This window comes from Artemia franciscana, chromosome 10, assembly GCF_032884065.1.
Source record: "Artemia franciscana chromosome 10, ASM3288406v1, whole genome shotgun sequence".
Taxonomy (NCBI): domain Eukaryota; kingdom Metazoa; phylum Arthropoda; class Branchiopoda; order Anostraca; family Artemiidae; genus Artemia; species Artemia franciscana.
The window spans coordinates 45,413,254-45,441,212 of NC_088872.1; the positions used below are offsets into that span (position 1 = coordinate 45,413,254).

Genomic DNA, 27,959 nt, shown 5'->3' on the forward strand with positions numbered 1-27,959 from the left:
ATTGACTTACGTAACAAACTTTTATATTCTTATATTTTTATTATGTGTACGAGGGGGTTTGTACCCTCGTTAATACCTCGCTCTTTACACCAAATCATAAGTTTTGTCCCAATTCTTTAAGAACGACCCCTGAATCAAAAAGGCCGTAGAATAAATAGTTGAAATTGCTAAAAATATTTTAGCATAAAGAGCGAGGTATTTATCTCCTCCTAAATACCTCGCTCTTTATGCTAAAGTATTTTTTGAACCCCTCATATGCGTAATAATCTCTGTTCGTTTTAAATTTCAATGCTATTCCTTACTTTCAATTGAAAAAACGTTTTCATGTTTATTTTTTCATTGTTTTTTATAGTAATGCTAGAAAATCCTGCGCCCTTTTCATTGAATTTTTCTTCCCCCATGACATATTCCTCCAAGGAAAGATCCTCCCACATAGCCCCCTCCCATCAACCCCACCCCCCAAACCAAAAAATCCCCCTGAAAACGTCTGTACACTTCCCAATAACCATTAATATATGTAAACACTGGTCAAAGTTTGTAACTTGCACCCCCTCCCCCAGGGATTGTGGGGGAGTAAGTCATTCCCAAAGACATAGTTATTATGGTTTTCGACTATGCGGAACAAACTGGTTATCTCAAAATTTTAATCCGTTGACTTTTGGAAAAAAATTAGCGTGGGAGGGGGCCTAGGTGCCCTCCAATTTTTTTGATTACTTAAAAAGGGCACTAGAACTTTTCATTTCCGTAAGAATGAGCCCTCTTGCGACACTCTGAGACCACTTGGTTGATACGATGACCCCTGGGGAAAAGAAAAAAAACAACAAATAAACACGCACCCGTGATTTGTCTTCTGGCAAAAAATACGAAATTCCACATTTTTTTAGATAGGAGCTTGAAATTTTTGCTATATGGTTCTCTGATATGCCGAATGCGATGGTGTGATTTTCGTTAAGATCCTATGAATTTTAGGGGATGTTTTCCCCTTTTTTCCAAAATAAGGCAAATTTTCTCAGGCTCGTAACTTTTGATGACAAAGACTAAATTAATTGAAACTTATATATTTAGAATCAGCGTGAAAATTCTTTTGATGTATCTTTTAGCATCAAAACCGTTTTTTAGAGTTCCGTTTACTATTGAGCCGGGCCGCTCCTTACTACAGTTCGTTACCACGAACTGTTTGATTAGTTAAAAAAAACTTTTCCACAAAATAAGTTTTTCAAGGAAAAGTGATGAACTCCATTTAACCAAAAATGAGCAAAAAAAAAAGAATCAAATAATCTACTAAGTGTAGAACTACCACAAATCAGCATCGATAAACAAATGAAACCCAAAACGAACAGATATTAAAATTAATAGCCAAGTAAAATTCAAAACGAGCAGAAATTAAAATGAGTAGGGCTCAAAAACCCTAATCCTTCCCAAGGCCAGAACATAATTTGATTTTACTGAAAAAAAAAACAAATGAATTTGCTTTGCCAGTTTAAACTGGCCAAGTAATTGGCAATGTTAATAATATGTCATTTATTCTAGTTATAATAGTGAAAAAGTCAAATTTCTTTTTCAGTAAAGTGCAAGACACAAGTAGTAGTGTTTAATTTAGTTTTATACCTCCCTCTAGCTGACCTGAAAAAATAATACTTAATATCATTCGCAAAAATTTCTATCTATGCTCTTTGACAGCTTGGATACATTTACACTCTTTTGATTTAGTTAAATTTTAAGAGCAGAAGTAGTAAAAGAAGTAGCCCCGAGCATTTGAACAAATGCCCTCAGTCGTTCTCGGGATATTGCAGAGATGTCTTATTGACAACCAGCTTACACACAGTGCGTTTTGATCTAATCTTAAGGCAACATTAGTTTTTAAAAATAATGAGCAAATAGCATAACTGTGGGGGGGGGGTGACGTAAGCAATAGCCCTAGAAATAAAGTTAGAGGAACGCCCAGGTATGCTGAACAAATTGGCTATCTTAAAATTTTGATTAAAAGTGTTTGGAAAATTATGAGCTAAAGAGGAGGGCTGATTGCCCTCTAATCACTTTTATATCTTAAAGAGGGTACTAGAATTTTAAATTTCCAATCAAGGTAGCTTTAAAATACCAATGATATTACTAGCTAAGATAGAACAGCGGTGCCTATGATATTGCTTATATGCCCTTTTAATACTTGCATGCGTATAATTTTTCGTTTAATTGAAACTCCCCCTAAACGTTTCAACTTAATGCCCTTAGTATCATTAGTTACAGTAACTGTAGAAGTAGTATTAAAAGTATAGACATAGTGTCTTCTGACTAGTTCAAAATCCGTCACAACTTACCCTGAAAGGTCTAACTTAAAAATCTAATTCGTTATTATAATATTGCTATGTCACCCATTTAAAAATCTATACGATCATAGTTCGTTTTGATTTAGTTCAATATCCACCTAAATATTCCTTGAAAGCTTCACCTCAATACCCTTAGCTTGTGTAGTAGCAACAGTTGTAGTAGCAGTAGTTAGGTTTATTAGCAGTAGTAGTAGCAACGGTAGTTTTAGTAGTAGCAGTAGGAATAGATCTAATAGTAGTGCTCTTAGCTAACTACTACAGAAGTAGTAGTTTTATTGATAGTAGTGGCAGTAGTAATAGTACTTGTGGTAGCTGTAGAAGCAGCAGTAGATGTATTAGTAGCACCGTGAAAATAAGACCTTTTTGGTCAATTGATCATCTTCCTTATCATTTCCTGAGTTCCAAATCAATATAATCAGTCATTCCTTACTTGCACTCTTTCGATAACCCATATACACATACCTTGTTTTTAGTTCAACATACCCCTCAACATTCCCTGAAATACTCATCTGAACTCTCATCGTATTTTGGGAAAGTAGAAGTCAAACATGCGGAAGTCAATAATATATACTATATGTGAACAATAAAGAAATTTCCTGACTTGCAGCCTCCGCTCTGAGGAAACAGGGGGGGGGGGGGTTGGCATCCCCAAACACACAACTACTGAACCTTCCAACAGTGGTGGGAAAAATTGATATCTTAAAATCTTGTTTGGATCTTTGTTTTGGGAAATGATGGGGTGGGGGAGGGGTTGCTCTCAAATCACTTTGACTCTTAAAAAGGGCACAAAAACTCCCAATTTCAAATCAAACGAGACATAGCTGAATTTTATACCACCACCCAAATTCCATTCCACATTGCACAGAAACCTTATTTGCCCCAATAACATAACTTAAAGCCCTTTCTCCCAGGGTTCTGGAGAATTTTGTCAACCCTGGAGGCATTGTTATATGTTCTTTGGACTATTTAACTTACAACCATAGTCCCCAGGCTCTGGACCCCAATAGCCTTGTAATATGATCTTTGGAATATTTTGAATAAAAGGATTGTCTCAAGATTTCTATTGAATGCATCTTGGTAAAACACGACGTGTTCGTGCGTATGTGTGGAGGGGAGTAGTTACACTCTGGTCAATTTGACTCTTAAAAAGGGCACTTTAACTTCTGATTATCAATCCAATGGTCCCCTCCAAAGCATATACGAGAACCCTTTCTATAAATAACCTTATATGGCCCCAGGGGATAACTTACAACCCTTGCCGAGAGCTCTGTGGGGGGCTTTGTTTTCCTCACAGACATAATTTCCAAACCCTTCAACTACGATGAACAAAATTCCTATTTCCAAGTTTTGATTGAAGATGTTTGGGGAAACGATGGGCGTGGGGGGGGGGGGCTGGTTGCTCTCAAATTACTTTTGACTTTTCCTTCCATAAAAACCGTATATGCCCCCAGGGTATGACTAACAACCTTATCCCAAGGGCACTGAAGGTTTGTGTCATCTCTAGAGGCATTATTAAATGTTCTTTGAACTAATTTGAACAAAATAGAAAGGAGGGACAGTCGAATGGGGGGGGGGCTAAATTTCCTCCATCACTTTTGACTCTTTAAAAGGGACTAAAACTTTCAATTTTCTCAAAACATGAAAATGAAAAGTTTAACTGGTTGAACTTCGCTGAGGTAAGGATGCTGGAACTGTTTTGAAAAACTTTTCATTTTAGTTTTATTAATTTTATCCTCTAGTAAGTTGTTTTTTCTTATTTGTATTGCTGAGGACGGCCCTTGGACATAGGGCCGAAATATCCATTCTAATTTGTTCCCCACTGTCTTGAGAAATTCCCTATTGTTCTTCTTGTTTTTGGTGTTTGTGATGGAAAGGCAGTGTGGACTTCGTTGCTAATTAAAACCTTAAGTACCCCCGGGGCATAACTTACAACCCTTTCCCCCAGGATTTGGAGATTTGTTTCAACCACAAAAGCCTTGCTATATAATATTCGGACTATTTTGAATAAAATGGCTATCTAAAAAATTTCTATTAGATGCGTTGAAGGAAAAAACAAAGTGTGTGGAGGGGGGATAGCTGTCCTCGGATCACTTTGACTCTTAAAAGGGCACAAGAGCTTCTAATTACCAATCCAATGATCTCCCTCCGAAGTTTAAATGATCAAGCTTTCTATAAAAACCTTATATGCCCGTAACTTAAAACCCTTGCCCTGAGGGCTACGGCGGAGTGATCATCCTAAAAGACATATTTTCTGGACTTTTAAACTACGTTGAACAAAATGGCTATCTCAAAATTTTAATTGGATGTGTTGGGGGAAATGATAGGCGTTGGAGGGGGGTTGGTTGCCCTCCAATCACTTTCAACTATTAAAAAGGACACTAGCCCTCTCAATTTCCAATCGAATGAGGCGTTTTTCAAGTTTCTACGACAACTCCTTCGATACAAAGTGCCCTGGTCTAAAAAAAATAATAAAACAAATAGATAAATAATACATTGTGCCAACAGCGTTTTTTACTTAGGCAGTACTATTGCTCTGCCAATGATATAGGGCACATTAATCTTAAGTAAGAGCTGTTAAGCTGCTGTTTGTCTGTTTGTCAAAGAAAGATTGCCAATAGTGGGGTCTCTCACAACTAGAATATTGGTTAAAGTAATACAATAATAAATAACGAATAAATGAATTAAATTCAAGTTTGTTCGTGAAGTTGTATTTGTTCTGTCATTGGTTTGCAGATGGTTTTATTTAGAAACTTTGGATTCACTGAAGCTTAACCCAAGTTTCGAATACTCAATATACAAAACAGTCAGCCTTAAAAAAAAAGAAAAAAAAACAAAACAAATTCTAACTTTGTATTACATTCTGCCATTTTTTCCTCTTTTCTTTTATTCAAATGGATATCACTGCGGTATTCATAAATGAGGATTATTATTGAACTGTTGTTTTCATAACTGCACATAAGAATCCTTCAGCTTTTCAACGGAGTAGGTTTTTGACAGAAAACGATCGTGGATAGTTTCGTTAGGTGCCTTCCCAACAGTTTCATCATTGAAAAGAGGCACTAGATTTACGAAAGTGCAATCGAATGATTACTTTTCCTACCTTTTAAGACCACGCGTCCTAGAAAATAAGTCAAGTAAATAAAATATATAAACAAAATAGAAAAGAAAAATGAAGAAACAGTATTCTTTGCTAAGTCTAAGGTAGAGAGGAGATCAAGATCAGACAGCACAGTGTCTGGATATAAACACAGTGGCTCCACCAGACGTAGACAACGTCTGGTGGTAATTTTGATTACCAAATAGCCTTTATGCAAATCCTAAGGAATTAGTCAAAGTGTTGGTTTCTTTTTTTCTGTTTTCTTAATGACTAAAAACTAGTGAAAAGTTTGATAAATATACATGTTAATCACCATAAAATTTACTGTATTTTTTTTAAAATTGCTGTGTTTCCACGGCTTACCTTGATAGATTTAATGACTTCTAATAAAGCAAGAATACAGTTGGTTTTTTGGAACTGTTCAAATTCAACAATAGATTCCACAGCTTCACAGGGGCTAAGTAGCTGGAAGTAAAAAAGAAAATTTTAATTAAAGTCAAGCAAACAAACAATACAGAAAGATGTGCAAAAGAAAACTTGCGAAGGATATAGAGCAATATAAAATTGCATAAAATATTATTTTTCATAGCAATCAAAGATCTCACAGAATAAAGATAAATTATAGAATGAAAAAAACTAAGGACACAACTAAATGCTAGGGATAGAGAAATCCTCGGTGAGTAGACTTTGGTCCTATGAGCACAATACTTTAGGTTCTTTAGTCCTTCCTCATTGTCCCAAAAAGAATGCCTTAAGCCCCATCCTCCTCCAGAAGGACGGGGCAGGAGGATGGGGCTTTTCACTGGTGTGTAACAGTGATAAAACGAATCCACTAGTTTGGTCTTTATAATCTAATACACATTCAAGATATTCCACAATAGCAAACCTTCTTGTGATGGGACAATGCCGACATTTTTTACCCGACTATGCTTTCTCATACCCCCGATTACAGTATGACTGCCGATTCCAATGATTAGGCAACTTTAATGTGCTATTGAACCAACAAATCTTTTTGTCCACAATCAGTACGGGCTAAGGAATGTGACGGTCTCCTTATCCTAACCCTTTAAGGGAATTCAAAACCTTAACCTCAAAATGTGGTACGCGTACCCCTTGGGGGGGTATTCCAATGATTAGGCAACTTCAATGTGCTATTGAACCAACAAATCTTTTTGTCTACAATCAGTACGGGCTAAGGAATGTGACGGTCTCCTTAAACTAAGCCTTTAAGGGAATTCAAAACCTTAACCTCAAAATGTGGTACGCGTGCCCCTTGGGGGGTATTCCAATGATTAGGCAACTTCAATGTGCTATTGAACCAACAAATCTTTTTGTCCACAATCAGTACGGGCTAAGGAATGTGATGGTCTCCTTAAACTAACCCTTTAAAGGGATTCAAAACCTTAACCTCAAAATGTGGTACGCGTACCCCTTGGGGGTAAGCAAAATTTTCTAGGGGGTACACGGCTGGACAACAAAAAATAAAACAAGAGCTAAGAGCTCATATGGCATTTGTGACAAGGTCGAAAGAGCCAAGAGCTTATATGGTATGAGCTCTACCAAATTCTAGGAATCAATAGATTGCTTTAAAAGGAAAATCAGAGGCTTAATACCGGTCGGGATTTAAAATAAGAGCTCTGAGTCACGAAGTCCTTCTAAATATCAAAATTCATTAAGATCCGATCACCCACTCGTAAGTTAAAACTACCTCAATTTTTCCTCTTCCTTCAGCCCCCCAGATGGTCAAATCGGGGAAAACGAATTTATCAAGTCGATTTGTGCAGCTCCCTGACACGCCTACCAATTTTCATCGTCCTAGCACGTCCAGAAGCAACAAAATCGCCAAAGCACTGAACCCCACCACCTAACTCCACCAAAGAGAGCGGATCCAGTACGGTTACGTCAATCGCGTATCTACGACATTTATAAGCGTTTTCCAAGATTTCCGATTTCTCCCTCCAACTACCCCCAATGTCAAAAGATCTGGTCGGGATTTGAAATAAGAACTCCAAGACATAAGTTCCTTCTAAATATCAAATTTCATTAAGATCCGATCATCCGTTCTTAAGTTAAAAATACCTCAATTTTTCTGATTCTTCCAAATTAACAACCCCCAGATCCCTCGAAGAGAACGGATTCGTACCAATTATGTCAATCTCGTATCTATAACTTGTGCTTATTCTTCCCATGAAGTTTCATCCCGATCTCTCCACTCTAAGGGTTTTACAAGATTTCTGTTTCCCCCATCCAGCCCTGTGTTCCCGGATCTGATTCGAATTGAAAATGGAGCAGCTGAGACATAAGATTCTTCTATAGGTCAAGTTTCATTAAGATCCGATCACTCATTCGTAAGATATCTCGATTTTCACGTTTTCCAAGAATTTCGATTCCCCCCTCGAACTCCCTTCAATGTCACCGGATGTGGTCGAGATTTAAAATGAGAGTTCTAAAGCTCCGTTCGTAAGTTACAAATACCTCATTTTTTCTAATTTTTCCGAATTACTCCCCCCCCCCAAACTCCACCAAAGAGACCGTTATGTCAGTCACCTATCTTGGACATGTGATTATTCTTTCCACCAAGTTTCATCCTGATCTCTCCGCTTTAAGCCTTTTCCAAGATTCCCCCCACCCCCTAATGACACTGGATCCGGTCAAGATTTAAAATAAGAGATCTGAGTTTCTAGGTCCTTTTAAACATGAAATTTCATTAAGATACAATCACTCTTCTGAACCTCATTTTTCAAATTTTTTAGAATTAAACCTCCCCCCACCCAACTTCCCCAAAGAGAGCAGATCCGTTCCGGTTATGTCAATCCCATATCTAGGACTTGTGCTTATTTTTCCCACCAAGTTTCATCCCGATCCCTCCATTCTAAGCTTTTTCAAAGATTTTAGGTCCCCCCCCCCCAACTTCCCCTTCACGGGATCCGGTCAGGATCTAAAATAAGAGCTCTGAGACACGATATCCTTCTAAAAATCAAATTTCATTAAGATCCGATCGATCCTTCGTAAGTCAAAAACACCTCATTTTTTTAATTTTTCAGAATTAACCCTCCTCCCCCAAAGAAAGCGGATCCGTTCCGGTTATTTCAATCATGTATCTAGGACTTATGATTATTTTTACCACTAAGTTTCATCCCGATCCCTCCACTCAAAGCGTTTTCCAAGATTTTAGCTCCCCTCCCAGCTCCCCCCAATGTCACCGGATCCGGTCGGGATTTGAAAGAAGAGCTCTGAGACACGATATCCTTCCAAACTTCAAATTTCATTAAGATCCGACCACTCCTTCGTAAGTTAAAAATACCTCATTTTTTATAATTTTTTAGAATTAACCCTCCCCCCCAACTCCCCTAAACAGAGCAGATCCGTTCCGGTTATGTCAATCACGTATCTAGGACTTGTGCTTATTTTTCCCACCAAGTTTCATCCTGATCCCTCCATTCTAAGCGTTTTCTAAGATTTTAGGTTCCCCCTCCCAACTCCTCCCAATTTCAGCGGATCTGGTCGGGATTTAAATTAAGAGCTCTGAGACACGATAACTTTCCAGACATAAAATTTCATTAAGATCTCATCATCCGTTCGTAAGTTAAAAATACTTCATTCTTTCTATTTTTTTTAATTAACCGACCCCCCACTCCCCCCCCCAGATGGTCAAATCACTAAAACGAATATTTCTAATTTAATCTGGTCCGGTCCATGATACGCCTGCCAAATTGCATCGTCCTAGCTTACCTGGAAGTGCCTAAAGTAGCAAAACCAGGACAGACTGACTGACAGACTGACAGAATTTGCGATTGCTATATGTCACTTGGTTAATACCAAGTGCCATAAAAAATCCTTTAAATCTAGGACAGGCAATTTTACTTATATTTTAGCTATAGTTTACTTAGTACCGGTAACCGAGAAGTGGTACCTAATATGTTTTGTGGGTAAAAATGGGTACAGTGTCTAAATAAGTTTGAGAACCACTGACTTAAAGGATCACTCTATCTCATCGATTATAAACTTTTTTAGTTTGTGTGGTCAACCTATTTAGAATTGGTTGCACAGTCTTCCCATAACTTGTAAAGCTTGGAAAATAGATCCGAATAAATGATAGAAAACTAAAAGCCTACACCATATTTGCTGGGAATTTCAGAAAAACCATTAAACTTCTTCCATTTTGTGTTTTAGACCCGAAAGTTATTATTTTGTCCAGTATCTAGTTCTTTTTAATTTTACTTTAGTTTGTCCACTGGTAATGATGACTGACTATGTGAACAAAATATCTAGAGTTTTTATATATATTTGTTTCACCGTATAATAAAAGGACGTATCCCTATTTGGAACTCTTATTTGTTTCGAATTTGTTTTTTTCGATCAAACAGAGCAGTTTTAAAGTTAAGGAAAGAGCAATCCCTAAAAATGTTCTAGCATACCTGTTAGGATATCGCTAAAAATCAGCTCAGAGGAAATATCGTTTGAACAACTTGGAAGCTTTGAGAGCTTTGTGCTACCCACTTTAATTATAAACCTTTCCAATATATGGGACGGAAAATTTCAGGGTCTTCTTAATTAAATTTTATAGCCAAATCACAGACTCTCAACAGCTCTTGATGGTGGCAAGTCCCTTGGGAAAATTTGCTAATGAGGCTTTTGTCATTAAGACGGTCAGCCGACATTGAGGCTCGCAAAATAATTTCAAGGTATCAAGTCCTTTTGAGCCCCAATGGATCGCGAGAATTTTTTTTTTCACGTCGAGGCAAGGAATTGGTGCGTTTTATTACATATAATCTTCGATTACATACCTTCGATGCCACATCATGGCTGAAATATGAGAAGATTAGCTGATTTGGAACCATTCCAATAAAAGCATGCTTCAATAAAGCCTTTGCAGCGTCTATTCTCGGAATGTTTTGAGCCTCCAAGACCTGAAAAACAATTGCAGCATTTGAGTTAACACGTAAAATTCTGCTCTTCACTAGAAAGAAGTCCTCACTAGCTCTCAGAAGCCTTCACAAGAAAGAAGTATGGGAAAATGATCAGAAAAGAAGGAGCCTAAGGTCCAATTGCACTCTGGCCGTTAGCACTATTGAGGGAGCGGCACTCTTATTTATGATAAAATATTGTTTATTTAGGAAATTCTGTTTGTTTTTAAGTTTGACATATCATATGACTCATTTCAACTTGTTTTAGGTTTTGATATATCTTTATTTTTCTTAAAAAAAACTATTTCTGAAGACGTTTTCGAAGATTCTGTAGAAATTTTCCAGGAAGTGAGTGGAAATTTGAAAGTGCTTTGATTCAAGTGTAATAACATGCACAGGGATCCACATCCAAAGAAACTTTTACCCAGCCTGCTAGCACTCACTCCAAAAAAACTGCGGATTAAAACTTCTTTGGTGGTTTGGGGACAAGCTGGACCGTAGCTACGTGTGTTTCATGTTCCAATCGGATCCGGGTACCTTTTTGGACCATACGAAGGGCTCAGAAGTGAAATCCATCTTATAGGTAGGGCTCAGAACTGAAATCCAGCTACAGTAATCCATCTTATCTGTCCCTTCGTCACAGTAGTATCAAGCAGATAGAAACATTTTCATGCAAAGTTCAGAAAAGGAGCACCCACCTCTGCCACCTTTCTGATGCCCATCTAGTTAGTCCGCAGCTCCAACTTAGCTCATTTTGGTCGGAGTAAATATTTAAACTATCTTTACATCATGTCACCAAAATTTCACAGCCTGGATTTAGATAATTTTTTCTGCCCAAAATTAGGACTTTGCTCGTTTTTACAGCAAGTCCGGACTTAGCTTATTCTTGCACAGGGTTACCGAAATTCTGCAGCTTGGCTGCTTTTTTCTTCCCATCAGGACTTAACACGTTTCCCCACTGAGTCAGAACTTAGGTGTGTTTGCGCTGAGTCATGAAATAACACGCTTTTGGTCTGAATAAGGTCTTAGCTCACTTTTGCACTAAGTCACGACATAGCACGTATTTGTACCGGCTCATCAAAATTCTGAAGCATGGAGAATGAGTCAATCTTCGGCTTGGAATTAGTTCACATTTGCATTGATTCAAAACCTGGCCCAATTTTGCACCACATCACAGAAATTTCACAGCTTGGACTTAGCTCTTTCTAGCTCTGAAATACCACCTCCCCCTCACTTGTCTTGTTTCAAGCTTGCTATATGTGCTGATGTTTTGCCTACATAATAGCTAAAAAAAAAAATCATTACTTAAATTACTTTTACTTCGGGGGAGGACGTTGAAAAGTTAGTTATGTCAATTATACCCTCAAACTGACCAATGATCATTTTAAAATTGTTCGACCGCTACAGTAAGTTGTTATATTTTCCATATGATTCGCCATCTTTTGGTTATTTTCTTCTCCATTTCTCAAATCAATTTTGGTGTACGTAAGCTTAGATACAGTTTAGAACTTAACTAACTTTATGAAGTTGAAGATAAATTACTGAAGGTTATGAATACGAGTTTTGAAAAACAGAAAGTGCCTATCGATTTTAGGAAAAATTTAATTATACCCTTCTATAAAAAAAAAACGTGATAAGAGTGAGTGTGGTAAATATAGAGGCATAGGCTGATTTTCCGTAGAAAGTAAATTATTTATTATGATGATGCTTTTTAGACTTAGAGATATTATAGATAAAATTTAAAGAGAAGAACAGTGCGGCTTTAGGTAGGGGAGAATGCGTCGACTAAATTTCCACTCTTAAATTAATAATTGAAAATTACCTCGATCATCAAAACCCTTGAATCTCCAGTTTTATAAATTATGAACAAGCGGTTGATTCAGCCGACTGAAGAGCTTTAGCGAAGGTCCTATCCTTGAATGGTATACCAGTTAAATGCATTACAGTGATTAATGTTATAAACGAGAACAACACCGCAGCGGTTAAGTTAGGAGATGAGGTTAGTAGCTGGTTTCATATTGAATCAGGAGTTAACCAGGGTTGCATTCTATCACCATTTTTTGGGATCATTTTGGTGTAATTTTTTCTAAGAAATGCGGCAAAGACTGTGGGAGAAAATGAAATCTAGCAAGAAAGTAAAACTCTCCTAGACTTATACTACGTTGATAGTTTGAGCGCCCTGGATGAAAATGCAAGCAAAATGAATGATTTTCTGGAGGTTTTGAGAGTTTAGTTTAAGTCTCTTAGACTGGGAATAAATGAAGCTGAAGAGGTGCTGTTCGGTAACGAGATCATCAATCAAGTGGATAGCTTCACTTACATTGGTAATATTATTATCAAACATGGTGGATGCAGTGAAGATATTGAAAGTAGAATAGCGACGACCCAGGGCGTTTTTTTTTACAACTGAAAAAAATTTGGAAGAATAAGATTAGTCTGCGAACCAAGATTTGAATATTGGAAGCTGCAGCGGTGACAGTGGTCAAATAAGGTTTTCAAACGTGGGCACTTTGAAAGACAGGGGAATATCTGTTAGATGTTTTCCAGAGGAATTGTCAACGGGCTCTTCTGGAACCCGTTTTGGAACTGACCGTATTTCAAACAGTAAGTTGTAAGAAAAATATGGTTTCGTTTTCTAGGGCTATAATGAGAGAAAGGCTGGGAAGGCTAAGAAATGTTCTGTTTAAGAAGGATAACAAATTGCCAAATATCGTCCAGTTGCCAACTATCTAAGGGCAAACAAAAGTAGGTTGTCCCCAAATGGGGTGAAAGGAGGTCATACGAGAGGATTGAAAGGAAATCCAGACTTCTTGAGAGGTTGTGAAGATGGGAGAATTGACTAGACTGGCATGGACAAGGAGAGTGCGTAGGCAGGCAGCATGGTCTCAAACAGTTTGGTGCTGCAATGAGTTGTTAGTAGTAGTAATAGTAGTACTTGCACAAGCGGTAATCAAATTTTCTTAATTTAAAGGTCAGATGTTGATCCAGATCTGATCGCTCTTTGAGATGAATCAATCCGTTTTTTGGTCTACTATGGGCACAGTCTTAACTAGAAATATTGATGGTTTACATTATCCTGAGTTTCACGAGAGCCATATTGTATAGAAGCAATATCAAATTACTAACGATACAGGACAAATCTGAAGTGATACCTAGGGAAATTCTGACAGCTATCAATGTAGCTTTAACACGACAATAGTATCATCCACAAAGCAAATGCTTTTATCTCCCTCCTCAAGCTGCCTAATAAATTTAGTATCCTCCTTCTCATTGCACTCTCGGCCGAAAGCAATGAATCAGGAGATCACTTTGGTCTGCATAACGTACATCATTGATCAGCATGCATAATAGTTTTTTGTCTCTCGTTTCTTTAATGTTTAAATCTTAGTGTTTCCCAGGTAGGTATTATATCTCAGTATTTTTAAGCATGTGTCCTCTACTCCAATATGCTTATCCCGTTGGGAACCCTGGCATTTCAAGAAACGAGTGAAATAAAATTGAATCCATCTATAAAAGAACCCTGCAAAATTTCTAAGGAGGGCAGTTTCCCAGGACTAAACCCTCGGACAGAACATATCCCTCAAAACACACTCCCAATTCCGACTCCATCTGCTATTTCTCAGCCTAAACCAATCCTGTCCCTTATTCGCACATCGCAATAGTTTTCCTCTTCTTGTTATCTGTACCATTCAATAACGGTTTTATTCAGCCATCATTTAATAAATTATTCATTCTGTCTGTTTAATGTATTCTCCAGCCGGTTTTTAGGTCCTTTATTAAAACCATATCTTTATTTCAAATCATTTATTTGCTCAAGTTATTGGCCTGTTTCTTTTATTTTTTGTTGCATTTATTTTTTTACTCCAAAACACGAATTCAAACCAGTCTGGGCTTGTAGTAGTTAATTTTATGGAATGAATATCTCATGTAAACACCTTAACATAACATATGTCTCTCTTAAACATTTTCATCAGTATTTCTTGTAGAACAGCAACAATACTCTACAATTCTAAGTATTTAGGGCTTTTTAAATATTAAGTTGTCTTTGGCTCTAAGCATCGTCCTTTCTTAAGTTCATAAGCCGAGTACTTTCTTAAATATTCAGCACTTGTACTTCAATACAAAAATGGAATACTTGGCACAACTTTGCTTTTACTTTTAGTCAGTGGTACCAAGACTATTGTGCAGTTCCAAAAGAATCTAGGTTTGACTTGTAGTACAAATTATTAACTCTCAGATTATTTCCATTTTTTAAGAGTGCAACAAATCAAAGCTCCAAAAATTTGGATGACTTTATTTGAATTGTATTAATAGCCCATCTGACAATTAACCAGAAAAAAAAACGAAGTCCCCCTGGATACCCAGTGCAGAGCAACATGCCCCAGGAATACATCTCTCGAAAGTCTCCTCCGTCACAGGTGCTTGCACGTGTGGCCGACCCAACCCCTCGGATCACGTTACCCAATTCAGACTATCCCCAAATCTCTCCTTACTCAAATCCCTCCAAAAAATCCACATCAAATAGACTTAGATCATCTTTGTACATCAAAAAATTTGCTAACTGGTTCTGGTCTTCATCCGCCATTTGCCAAAATAAACCTGCTCCCTCCCCTCTCAGACACTCTCCACCCTACTTCCTTTTCCCAGCATCTACTTGCCTAAGCATTCCCCCTATAAAGAACATTCCCAATTTGACTTCTCTCCATATCACCATAAAACCTTTCCCCACCCCTTGCACCTTATTCCTCTTGGGTACCCTACCGATGCGACTCTGATTCGACAGTTCCTATAAGTGAAAATTATCCTGTAATAAGCAATCTGCTCCTAAAATTATCCGCTCCATCCCACAGCCCAAAATTAAAACCCACTCCAAGTATTACTGAAACCCATCAACAGTCACGTTTCCCCAGTCGATTTAAGTTTCCAAAAACTTTAATCACTAACACCAAAAGCCTCAATTTTGACAAACTTACAAAATTCAAGGTGCTATCAGAATTTAGCCAAAATTGATGTTACAACTGTTACAGAAGTACAGTCTCACGACCAAAGGTCTCTTCGTTTGTCAAATTGTTCAGAATTGATTAAACTCCGTCCTTTGGATCACCCACTTGGAAAAAAAGGAGGCGGTGTCTCTTTTTTTTGCTAAATGCAACCTTTTCCCAAAAATGATTCCTATTCATAATTTATCTGAGTATGATGAAATCCTTTGGCTAAGTATTAGACCTAAAGTACTCCCCCGTCCTGTTCCTTTCCTTGAAAGGAAGAGGAAATGTCAGAGATATTGAAGATATCCTGTAGGGGAGGAGTATGATTATTTTGTATTGCAAATAGGGTGTCAGAAATAATGATCGAAAAGTACTATGTCTCCTCTAGTCTGTTTCTTGATTTCAAAAGCCACAACGCTGACTCTGGTTTAAGAATTTCAAGATTAGCAGAGCAGATTTCTGTCTAGCAAGCCAAATCTTTAACACAGGAATTTGACAATGTTATATTATCACTGGCAAAACGTAAGAAGGGTTCGGTCTGAACAGAAACCTCACGAGAGCAGGTGTTTAATTTCCGTTGGTGGTGTCAAGAGTAGAGGATGGGTGGACAGTAAAAACGGCAGCGCCCTCAGTGACAAGAAACTTCACGAGGGGGACGTCACTTCATGCTGGAGGTAGAGAGAAGTTGAAATCAACTTCTGCGAAAGGGTGGGAGCAATGGTGGTTTAAATTCCTTTAGGATATTAAGCATCCTAGCTCTTGAATTTGGAGAATGGGGGGCGCGTGATGAAGGTAAGACAGGCGAGTTTAAAGAATTTATCTGTATGGTTCAAGTTTTCTTAGAGGAGCAGTCAGGATAATACCAGCTCTCACTCCAATTAGCTTTATCAATTTTAACCCACTTTTCTGCTCCTGCATGGAAGGAGCAATTGCGCCCCCCACACTTCACAGAGTTCGAAAGGACTCTCAGCCTACATTTGGGATAAACAAGTCTTTGTCTGTCTTTTTTTTTTTAAAGAGGTTAATAGCCCGAAAGAAAAACTTGTATTTTATCATCCTAAGCTACCTGTGGTTGGGCACCCAAAGGTCAAATAGTAAACTTTTTAAGTTCCTAATATTCTTCCCAGAAAGGTGATACAAAGAATTTTTGCTTCGGGAGGGGGTATTTTTGTCAGAGGGGGGTTTACAAAAGAGAAATTTACAAAACGAATTAAAATGGTTTGTAGGCAATTTTTTTTTAGCCTTAAAAAATTTCATGAGGGGGAGGTTCAGTCCTGGTGTATATCCCTCAAGGGTATCAGTCTTGCTTCCTAGTAGCACTTATTTACAAAATTTTACAGCTAAGACATGCAGACTGCCAAGACAACTTCTTAATACACTGGAATATTGATTTAACTTTAGAGAAGAGACTTTAAATTACCTCTCTGGACATGAGATCCCATTCAAGTGGAGTCCACCTTTTTTTCCAGGCAAGAAGTATCAGTTCTTTTAGATTTGATGGTAGATCTGTCTTAATTGGAAGATGCATGACCAGTATTTATGGTTTAACGCCTGGCCAAAACTGAAAATACAGTGAAAAATGTTGACAGAAACTTTGACTGATTAAATACATTACTAGCAATATTTTTCTCTATCTTTCTTTGAAATTAAGGTAGAATCATTTCACTATATTTTTCACCCAATATTCTTGGGTGAAATCATGTTATTTTAACAGTGATAAACAATTCAAAGAGATAGATGAGAAAATAGCATTTAAAAAATGCAGAAAATAAAAGTAATAATCATATTTTACAACAATTAATTTAAAAACTTCTTTAGAAAAGTTTTCAAAGAAAGTAATGAGGAATAGTAAAACCTAAAATGAGGGGAAATGGAATCCTATTATAACTCAAACTGTCATTGAAAATTCTCTGGTCTGGAGCTGGGAGCCCAAAGTGGGTTCGACATGACAACTAAAACAATTAACATGGGCTAACTGAAAATATTATATGTCCAGTAACCTCTTTTGGTCTGCAGTAATAATCAAGCATACTCCAAGCCCTGTAACTCCTCTTAGTGTGTGCTTACTGAAAACATTCCCAGTGCAACAACATCTTTTGGTCAGGACTAGTTAAAATATCCAGAATCTTGCTATTCCTTTACTGTGGACTGTTGGAGAAAAGTTTAAGTCCACAATACACGCAATTCTTCGGTTCGAACAGGGGTTAGTTTTGCACTGAATCAGCTCACAGCTTGAATTAGCTTGTTCTGTACTGAGATTGACAAAACTTGTATAGTTCCAGTGTAACTTAGATGCTCATACAAATATTTCAGTAGCACGGTAACTTTTTACAAAAACAATTAGGCAATGGGAGCAGAACTAGGGGGCAAACACGGGCTTAATTTTTACCTCCAATCACACTGTATGTGTACTGAAATCTTTGCAAGATTTGGTTTTAAAATGTTCAATAATATATCTGTAAAGGGGGGCAACAATAGAGCCAATTTCATAATTAAGGTCCTGGGGCTGAGAGGGCCATGCCTCTCCCCTCTAGAGGAACATTTCCTTGATTTTTTTATCATTCTGAGAAAAATTGTTGTGTCAAAATTTTGGTCTGATGATAAGAGGTTGGGAGGGTGTCAGAGGAAAAAGGGCAAGAAAGAAGGACTGGTTTTCCTCATGCCCTTTAAAAAAGGCATTAAAACTCTCAACTTTTCATTGAGCGACCCCTTTGTAAAATATCTGAGATATTTTTTCAAGTAACATCCTTTAGAAACTGTATTAGACCTTCATTTATTACAAATAAAATACATGAACAAATAAGAGAAGATTTCGTCTTATGCAAAGCTGCAGAAATTATCCAACCATCAATTGATATTAAATATAAGAAAATAAGTGTCTGAAACAAAAGCATGTGAAAAGAAAATATTTCTCAGATTTTCTGGACCCTCCTTAGCCCTCTTCTCTTTATGCTAAGGTTTTAAGTTTTATAATGAATTGCTGAAATCATTTACAAGTGCAACAAATGTGATAAATAGGTAATTGCAAGTGTTTATTTACCAATTACCTTTTTAAACATTTGAATGAAAAATTATAATGTTTAAAGCAAATAAGCTCTTCTGTTCTTAAGACACCGTGAAATATTCTTTTTACCCTGTTCCAATTGTTTATTTGTTTGAGAGATCATTCTTAAAGCATTTGAGCAGTTTCAACGTAACACAGTTGTTAGCTTCTGAGATATTACAGATACACTCTTTCAGTCAATTTGATTTAGCTCATATTCCTTTCAATATTCACTGAAAGTTTCAATTTAATAGCCTCAGCTGTTCCTAGGACATTTTGCAGTATTCTGTAGGCCATTTTGATAATACACAGAGTGCATTTTAATATAGTTCAAAATCCCCTTCAGTGTACCCTGAATGTTTCAAATTAATACCCTTAACCATTCCTGAGATACCGCATAAGACCCCATTTCCCAATAAAAGTCAAGGCCCTTACCCCAGGGTTTCTGGGATCATGGAATCCCGGTAGGTATATTTATTCGATATTTCTACTATTATGAACAAAATGGCTATTTAAGAATTTTAATAGAATGTCTTTGGAGGCTATGGAGGGAAGAGGTTGCTAAAAAATGCAAGACTGCTTGCCTTCAATCGCTTTTAATCCTTAAATGGGTGCTAGAGCGTTGCATCTAATTAGTTGTTAACTTGAGAAAAAGTCAAATTTTAGCAAAAGAGCAAGGTTAAACAGGGGCAACATGGTCATATGTTGAGTAATGTTTTTTTTTTTAGCTTTAATGTAGCTCTTTGCTTTCATTCGAAAAACATGTTGTTCTTTAAATTTGATTAAACAGTACATTTTAAAATATACAAAAATAAATACTGATGTTCCCAGTTTTAGATGCAGTAATGAGGCAGATGTGGAGGGAGCATACCTGAACCCTCAAAGAGTTAGTTTTTATGCCCAGATTTTCTAACTTTTAGTGAACATCCCAATATATATAAATATGAAATTGGGAGGTTCAAAGCAATACCTCTTAATCTCTCTTCATTCCTAGGAATAATTTTCGACTGACTTTATAATATAAAAACTTTGGGATAAAAGTCTTCCCCCCCCCCTTTTATTGCATAAATATGTTTCCAGCATAACATAAAACCTTATTTTCATACCCTTAATTGGATGAGAGGTGAAGATGTGGAGTAGGGACATAATTTTTAATGGGGCAGGGGGGAGGGACATCTGCCCATACCAGACATCAATTCCCCCCCTCCCTCCCAGACCCCAGCCGAAATGTACTTTCTCCAAGAATCTTGTCAAACCTAAGATAAGCCTGTACACTTCAAGTATCCACAGATATGGGTCAGTTTTCTTTAGTATTATTTTATTTTTTGTTACTATATGGCTTATTTTTCAGTTTTCCCTATCATTTTCACATGATTGGGAAAAATTGGCTCCTACTTTATCCCCCTCTGCAGGATTTTGACAAAATTACACCACTGATGTGAGGAATGATATCATAAGTGTTTCCAGGAAATTTTTCCTGAGGGAAAATTCCTATCTTTGTCAGGGGTGGATCCAGGGGGCCAAGGAGGGCCTTAGGCCCGCCCCAAGATTTTTCTGGTGCCCTTATTTACATTCTGTTCTTTTTTCAATCTTTTTTTAAATAAACTTGTCAATTTCATCAATTGTTCATAGTTAATTTACCCAACTAACAACAAAGAGCAAAGCTTTCATATGAATGTAAAGAGCCAAGTTGAAACTTAAAACAAACAAAAATTATTTATATTCAGCCGGTTCAGTATATATCTACAAAATTAGCACAAAAATCTTTGATTGCTGCTATCTTTCTTCTATTTTACAAACATGGAAACTCATGTTGAAGATAAATTAATTTTTCTTTGTGTTAAACATTTGACAGACGTTTGGTAACACTGGAACTTATAGCTATTTGTCTATTCACAATGACAGATTGAAAAGTAGGTTTGTAGCTAAAAGTTCAAAATGCATAAAAATAAAAAACCTGGACATGAGCATAAAATGGATAAGAGATGAATACTGATGGCTGAAAGTGCAAGGGGATTGAAGGATATTTCCAGATATTTTAGTAAAATATCCAAAAATACCTGGAAATCAAAAGGTAAGTTTTGACAAATAATAAACCCCCCTCTGTCCTCAAAAAATCCTTGATTTTAGTTTTGTGACTAAATAAATAGCAAATGGCCCAATAGGGCTTCTGTGTGAATAAATCTATCTATCTATTTTAACTATATAGCTAATTTGGTTGAAATTAGATGACTGAAAGAGTTAAAAGCAATTTAGGCCAGGAACAGATCCATGGGGTTAGAGGGGGTGACCCCAAGACACTTCTGGCATCCTTATTCCATTCTTATTTCGTTTTTAAAATGAACTTGCCAATTTGGTTCCCACCTCAAGTCACATTGGCGCCTTTGGTCCAGTGGCCCCTGCACTCAAGATTTTGCTCTTGATCTGTTAGAGATTCAGACATGAAACTGTTCAGACAATCATTTTACAAATCATTTCGTCATAAAACTATAAGGTAAACCTCGTTTTCAGGAAAAATTATTCATATAATTAGACTTGCTTGCTAGACCTTCATTTTCAGATTGTGTTTTCTTTTCTTCTTTTTTTGGTATTTTTTTTCTGTATTCTCTTACTTAAGAGCCTATCAATTTAGAGTATGGTTTCTGGGTGTCAATGATGGGGGTATAATGAGGCAACTTACAACATTAATTTATGTAAAGAACGAATTTTTTTGTAACTGCCCCTGCCCCCTTCCCACTCAAAAAAACCCTTAACTTTAATGGCCCAATAGGACTTTTGTATGATAAATCTATCTTTTTATTTTAATTATACAGCTAATTTGGTCGAAATTAGATGAATGAAAAAGTTAAAAACAATTTAGGCCAGGAACAGATCCACAGGGTCAGAGGGGGTGACCCTTCCCCCAAGATATTTCTGGTGCCCTTATTCTATTCTTCAGTCTTTTTTAAAATAAATTTGTCAATTTGGTGCCCACCTCAAGTCACATTGGCACCCTCGGTAAAGTGCCCCCCCCCAAGTTTCTTTCTAGATCCACCCCTGATCTTTGTTTTTACCAAAATGAAAATATTGCATATATAAAAATGCACATATATATATAGGTAAAGGTGCCAATGATTTGACAGTGCAATTTTGGAATTTTATTTCAAAACAGGATAACTCTATACAAAACAGGATAACTCTTTTTTTCCTTAAAGAAGTAATTTTCTTTACAAAATAATTTATGAAGAAACTTAACAATTCACAATCACTTGATTACATGAATCAAGCCCAGGCTGAATTCAATTGAAATATGACTGCACCACATAATCTAAAAAAAAACCTCGACTTACAGGCCGACAACAGAAATTGGGACAAGGTCAAGTTTATATATAAATATTTATATACGGTATACGTATATCAACTTGACTTTGTCCTGAATTACATGTCTGTTGTCAATCTGTAAGTCAAGGTTTTTTTAACTTGCAGATTCCTATGCACTTCAAATTCTTCTGATAGCTTTTTTAAACTATCATTTATTGTTGTCATATTTCAATCAAAGTCAGCCTGGCTTTGATTTCATGTAATCATGAATCTGTAAAGTTTCTTTATAAACCATTTTGTAAAGAAAATTATTCCTTTAAGGAAATGACAGAAAGGTGGTACAGAGAAATCCTTACAAAAAGTAGTTTTTGGAGAAACCTTCCTGCCCAGCAAAAAAGAAAAAGATACTTATCGGTTATATAATAAACACTCAAGAATTTGTGATGCACTCATAAGACAAAACTAGTCAAGCAACTTCTTCAACTATACAATTCCTTTGGCTGGCTAGGCAAACAGGGGTTTTTCATTCCATGAACAATATTTCTGAATAAGTTATTTGGGGTTGAGGGACAAAAAAAGTACCTAGGTTAGGTCATGTATTTAATATAATGCACTCTGGGTGGCCCCCTTTAAATAATTCTTTGTGGTAGTTGTCATAATTTTGTAACTAAAGTATTATATTTTCATCATATTTTGCTTTATTTCATAAGCATTAACCAAACTTCACTTTTCAAGTGTTTATTATATAATCAATAAGTACCAAGAAAAGTTTCAAATCTAGACAAAATTCTAATCTTGTACATCTGAATACTTATGACAAAAACGCTGCTAGGTTTCTCTAGGTATGTAGAACCAAGAGAACCAAGAGACTTTGTGGCACCTAGTGGTTTATGTATAAACCTACTGAGTCCAAAAAAGCATCTAAAGAAACTAAACAACTTGTCCTATATAAAAATATTTTTCTACAGAAAATTTCTATATACTATGATTCCTTAATACATGGCATGTGATGCCATGTATTAAGGACTAAGCTTAATACATGGCAGATATAAATGAGCTTTTTATCTATAAATTATTCAGTCATGTCCAAAGAATTATGCCATGATTGCCTTAGCTGAATGCAAGCCATCTTAGCTTTATGCAAGATGAGATACATTTATTAAAAAACAAACAAAACAATAGCCTATTTGCCTGCCAAGAAAGGTACTAAACTTGGAAGGGCAAGCAAAAAGCTTGAAAGGTTAAGCAAGATCACTTGTCTGAGCAATTGCTTATCTGGACAGAATTTTTTAAGCTGTAAATAGTGGCTCATTTAACAAAAGAACAGAAACTGTGTCACAGGATAAGGATTAATTCTGACACATGATGAAAATGAAACTGGATATTTTAAAACTACAGACACTGATAGATTAAAATTTTCAATGGCACTAAAATTTCCAAAAATGGATAATACCCTAGTTAAGGTAATTACAGGGGAGTAGCTCCAGTGCTTTTATTGGAGGGGAAAGAGGAGTCCATATTCAGATATTCAAGGGGCATAGGCTATAGAAGTTATTTTCTCCAAACTATTGGGGAGGGGGGCAACTGCCCTCTTGCTCCCCTGAAACAATACCCCAAGGTAATTGGAAGACATGACACTGTAATTCTTGAGGTGCTGAAAACCAGTGCCAATACACATGACATAAGCCTTGTACCTGGCTAGACTTAAGTTGTGCTACAATTTCTCAAATTCATGGGAGCGGACAAAGTTGAACCTAATTTTGCCTATTCAAGTGAAAATTACAGCAAAAGCTGAAAAATGAGCCATAGAACCATAGAGGTAAAGATAATTATACACTTAGGTAAAATTCTAGTTTAGTGACTTTTGGGTATCTCAGAAAGGGGTTAGGTTAAGAAAATGAAACTTTAAGGGATGGGTCTAAAGGCTAAAGTATGTCACAGGAACAGAAGTACCTTGCTCTACTCCCTCTCCCTCTAGAGGGTCCTGACCTTTTGATGACCTTTAAAAAATATGTGTGTTATAAAAGTGAAACCTTGCAAGACAGATCTTCTGCTTGAATGAAGTAGGCTACAACAAAATTGTTTTCAGCTTTGCAACTTTGCTCAATCCAAATTTATTAGGTTTTAAAGATATGCAAATACATTTCCTAAATTTTGAAAAAAAGACATTGATATGGCTCACAATTCTACTCAAATTACAGGAATTGCATTTTGAGAACTAAAGGCAAAGAAAAAGCAACTTGTAACTGAAATTTAAGGTAAAATTTTCTTTTGTCAAAATTTCAATAGGTATAAACCTGTCATGTGGGCAAATTTTGGTAAAATTATAGCAAACAGTATTAGTGGCTTTTGTATAAAGTGAATATACTACTCAATGCCTTTTTTATGCTCTTTTCTACTGGAAATTCAGATTTAAGCACTTTTTGACATCTTAAAAATGACCTAAATATGGGGTATAAAAAAGGCTTAAACATTGGTCTCAAACTTTATAACATTGGACTCAAACTTACCATTTCATTATAAATCCATTTTTTTAGTATTATATTATTCACAAGCACTGATTTTCCACAATTGAATTGGATAAATAAATTTTATCAATGTTAGGGCATTTTCTTCTTCCTTGTCACTGAAATTTCAATTAAAGCATGTGTTTTTGGTCTTTTTTTTACAAAATAATAGGATATTTGAAATTGCAAATCTGTAATAGTTTAGAAACAAATTTGGGCTAGGCTATATATTTGCACATCAGGGGGGTGGGGGTAAAGCATAGCATATATTAAATATGTAAACTAACCATTGCTGTATTTAATATAGTTAAATTTATAGTAAACAGTATAACTGGCATTCATAATAGCCAGCTTTTATATTTTCAACTGAAAATGCATGCTTTTATTTAAAATTCAATGTCAAGGAAGAAGAAAACACCAATAACATTGGAAAAATTAATTTATCCAAATTAATATTGGAAAATCAGTGCTTGTGGATTATATAACATTAAAAAAATGGATTTATAATGAAACAGTAAGTATGAAGTCAATGTTATAAAGTATTTAAGGTTTGAGACCAATTTTCTTAGCCTTTTTTATACCCCATATTTAGGTCATTTTTAAGAGGTCAAAAAGTGCTTAAATCTGAATTTCCAGTAGCCTAGAAGCAATTATTATATTTGTAAAGAGCATAAAAAAAGGCATCAAGTGGTAGCCTATATTCACTTTATACAAAAGCCAGTAATACTATTTGCTATAGATTTACCCAAACTTCAGGGCCCTCTAGAGGACGAAGGATCGGAGTTGGGTATTTTAAAATGCCTTCCTGTGATATACTTTAGCCTGTAGCCTAGACCCATCTCTGAAAGTTGCATTTTCTAACCTAACCCCTTTCCAAGATAACCAAAAATCACTAAACTAGAATTTTGTCAAAACCTGACCTGTTTCTGAGGATGCTTGTATTATGCAGGCTTAGCCTATCTTAGTTTGCACATGATTTTTGAAGAAACATGATTAAATTCTGTTGGGGGTGGCAAACCAAGGTCTGGGAAGGATAGTTGCCCCATATCATAGCAAATTACATTCAGCTGGTCTCCTGCCTCACAGCAAATTGCACCCCTGGAGCTTAATAGTGGAAGTTTAGTAGTTTTAAAATTTCCTAACTAATTATGTTTCTGTTTTGAATTTTCCGCCAATATATAATATTTTGAGACAGTGTTGCCGCTGTAGACGAAATTAATGGTACTATTCAGGGTCTCTCAAAAGTACTCTCACGGCAGAAAAGGCACTACCTCCCAAGAAATTTGCCGAGAGTTGCTCTTCACGCAACAGGCGGAACATCTCTTAAATAGCATATCTTGTTTGAATATTTTATTTGTTCTTTGGATTATCATATAATAAATAGTTAACTTTTTTTTTATCTATGGCTAATTCTCCTCAACTGACTTCTAACATGACAGAAAATAACACCTTCAACGGGATGCAACTATATGTAAAAACGTTCCATCTCTGGATGTTTACTTTCAGCAGCCAATGATCCCTTAATGTTGCAATAACACTTTCAGACTACCCATTTTCTGAAAAAATTAGACAGAAAACTGAAACCAGTAAAAGCACTACATTTTGCCCACCCCCTAATATGCAAATATATAGCCCAAGATTAAATATTTCTTATGTATTTTTTCCATTTACTGATTTCATAAGCGTTAATTCAATTTACAGTTAACCATGTTGAAACATGGGAAAATTGGTAAATACATGAAGAATAAATAATTTTGTTTATATATTGGCATATTAGGGAGTTTTGGTGAATAACAAATATGGAGAAGTTTCCAAAACGTGTTATCTACAAATTTTATGCACATTATGAAGTGTGAATTGTGTTTGTAATGTGGTTTCTTCCAAGTACTCCCAATTCCATCCTTTTACCCCCTCCCCCCAAAAAAATTATCTTTTCGTTTTTAAAATCTCCTCTGGTTAAATTAACGCCCAGAAATCTCATTATTCCTGGAAGTGGTATTAAATACCCAAATTATACAGGAAAAGGGGCAGAAAATATATTTTTCATATTACAGGGGGAAGGGTGAAATTTACTAATTTAATTTTTTCAAAGAGTATACAAGAAACATTTATCGATAAATTATCCTCAAAATTCTTTCTCTCAAGATCTAAGGGGACAAAGAATCAAAAGAGAAGGATAGCCAATTCTCAAATTTACACCATCGATACCCGGATGTTGATACCTGGTTTTTTATTATTGAACATTAACTAACTTTGACAACTTCTACCATTTTTGTAGTTTGAATATTTCTAGCCAACAGCTGTTTATAATACTGATGAAAAACAACACACTTTTGCTTATAACCTTAGATAATCTTAGAAGGGATTGAAAAATCTGATAAAAGACAAATGCCAAGAAAAATATTTTCTGAATGTAAGGCGGCAATAATTTTATCAAATGTATCCGGCTAAACTGGTTTTAAGATCTTTGATTTGAAGAGGGTCTTTTTAGTCTAATATTTCAGGAAGAGGGAGGACACTGATGCCCCCCCCTCCTAAGGCTTTAATTATGAAGTGCCTATATTATAGTGTTTTATTTTGAAACAACTTCTTATAATATTTACCATCTATCCTTTTCAAAATAATATTTACCAATGTCTAGTCTATCCATTCAATTATTCTCCTTCCTAGATGTCTAACTAATGTATGACTTAATAAAAAACCCAAATACTGTCTGTTTGTAGCCTCTAATATAATGCAGCGTCTATGTGTTAGAATAACAAGAGAACAATCGATAAGTGAAAATGTTAGTATATTATGCTTTACTTCTCACTGCATGAACCCATGTGAAAAAACGGAAATCGTTCCTTTTTTATGGCCAAACAGATTTGTATATTCCCAAGCATGGCCAAAAATATGGATGAAGTATTTTTTTTTTAATACCATTGGTAATTAAATAGACACTAAACTGTCACACCCACTCTATTTTCTAAAAATCCCTATTTCGAGATCATAGTAATAAATGATAATAGGAATGGTACACAGTTTGAAACAACTTAGTTATCTAAATTAAACGTTCGACTCGGTTTTTGTTTATGTCATCTGATTTCTTCAATAACTTAGTTTTAAAAATTTTGGAAAACGACCTCTGTTGACAGTACAAACATGATTTTTAGCCAGATTTGTCTCGTTTCAAAGCATTATGAGTCCACTGCTCTTTAGAGCCTCCCTCAGGCTGCTCAGCGTTTCCCCAGATGGTGATAGGGGGACGCCCTACAGATATGTAGGGTACTTCCATAGGAGGCACAGATCAAGGGGGGCCCTGTCCCTGGGGGTCCATAATAGAAACTGGGGCACTGTTGCCCAGGGCCATAAATACATGTGGAGGAGGAATAAAGCCCCTCAAATGTACACTCAACTGGCCCCAGCGGTGTGTCCGCACGTCCCATGAGTTACAAACCTTCTCCAAATAATGGGTTAAATTGTATGGTGACGCAGAACACAAGCGTGGGATGATTTTCTATAGGAGGACAACTGTGTCAGGGCGTAAGATCTAGATCTATGGACAACGGCATCTGCAAAGGGCTACCTCAGCCCTTTCGGGGTACTTGCAAGAATAGGGACCTTGCGGTCAACTCTTTTCCCACTTGAGGAGTGACGCCACTCGAGGAAGTTATAGCTAAGGAAACGACTCAGCATTCACACGGGATTCTGATTAACGGATAATTTTTTTTGGGCCTTGTCTGTTTAGACGGGCGTTTTCGGGCTGATAAACCCTTTTTTTTAGCTAATTTATCTACTATGGGCTGCCTCCCTG

General features: G+C 36.3%; 1 protein-coding gene across 1 annotated transcript in view; it reads right to left on the reverse strand.

Annotated features, from left to right (window-relative positions):
• LOC136032247 (mediator of RNA polymerase II transcription subunit 24-like) overlaps positions 1-25,335 on the reverse strand; it is a gene marked incomplete in the record, with an annotated part of 80,037 nt that extends 54,702 nt beyond the window's left edge. Inside the window, 4 exon segments of the mRNA XM_065712478.1 lie at positions 5,785-5,886; positions 10,209-10,331; positions 16,734-16,874; positions 25,225-25,335. Of these exon segments, the coding sequence (XP_065568550.1) occupies positions 5,785-5,886; positions 10,209-10,331; positions 16,734-16,841 (333 nt within the window).
• Between the last annotated feature and the right edge of the window lie 2,624 nt (positions 25,336-27,959).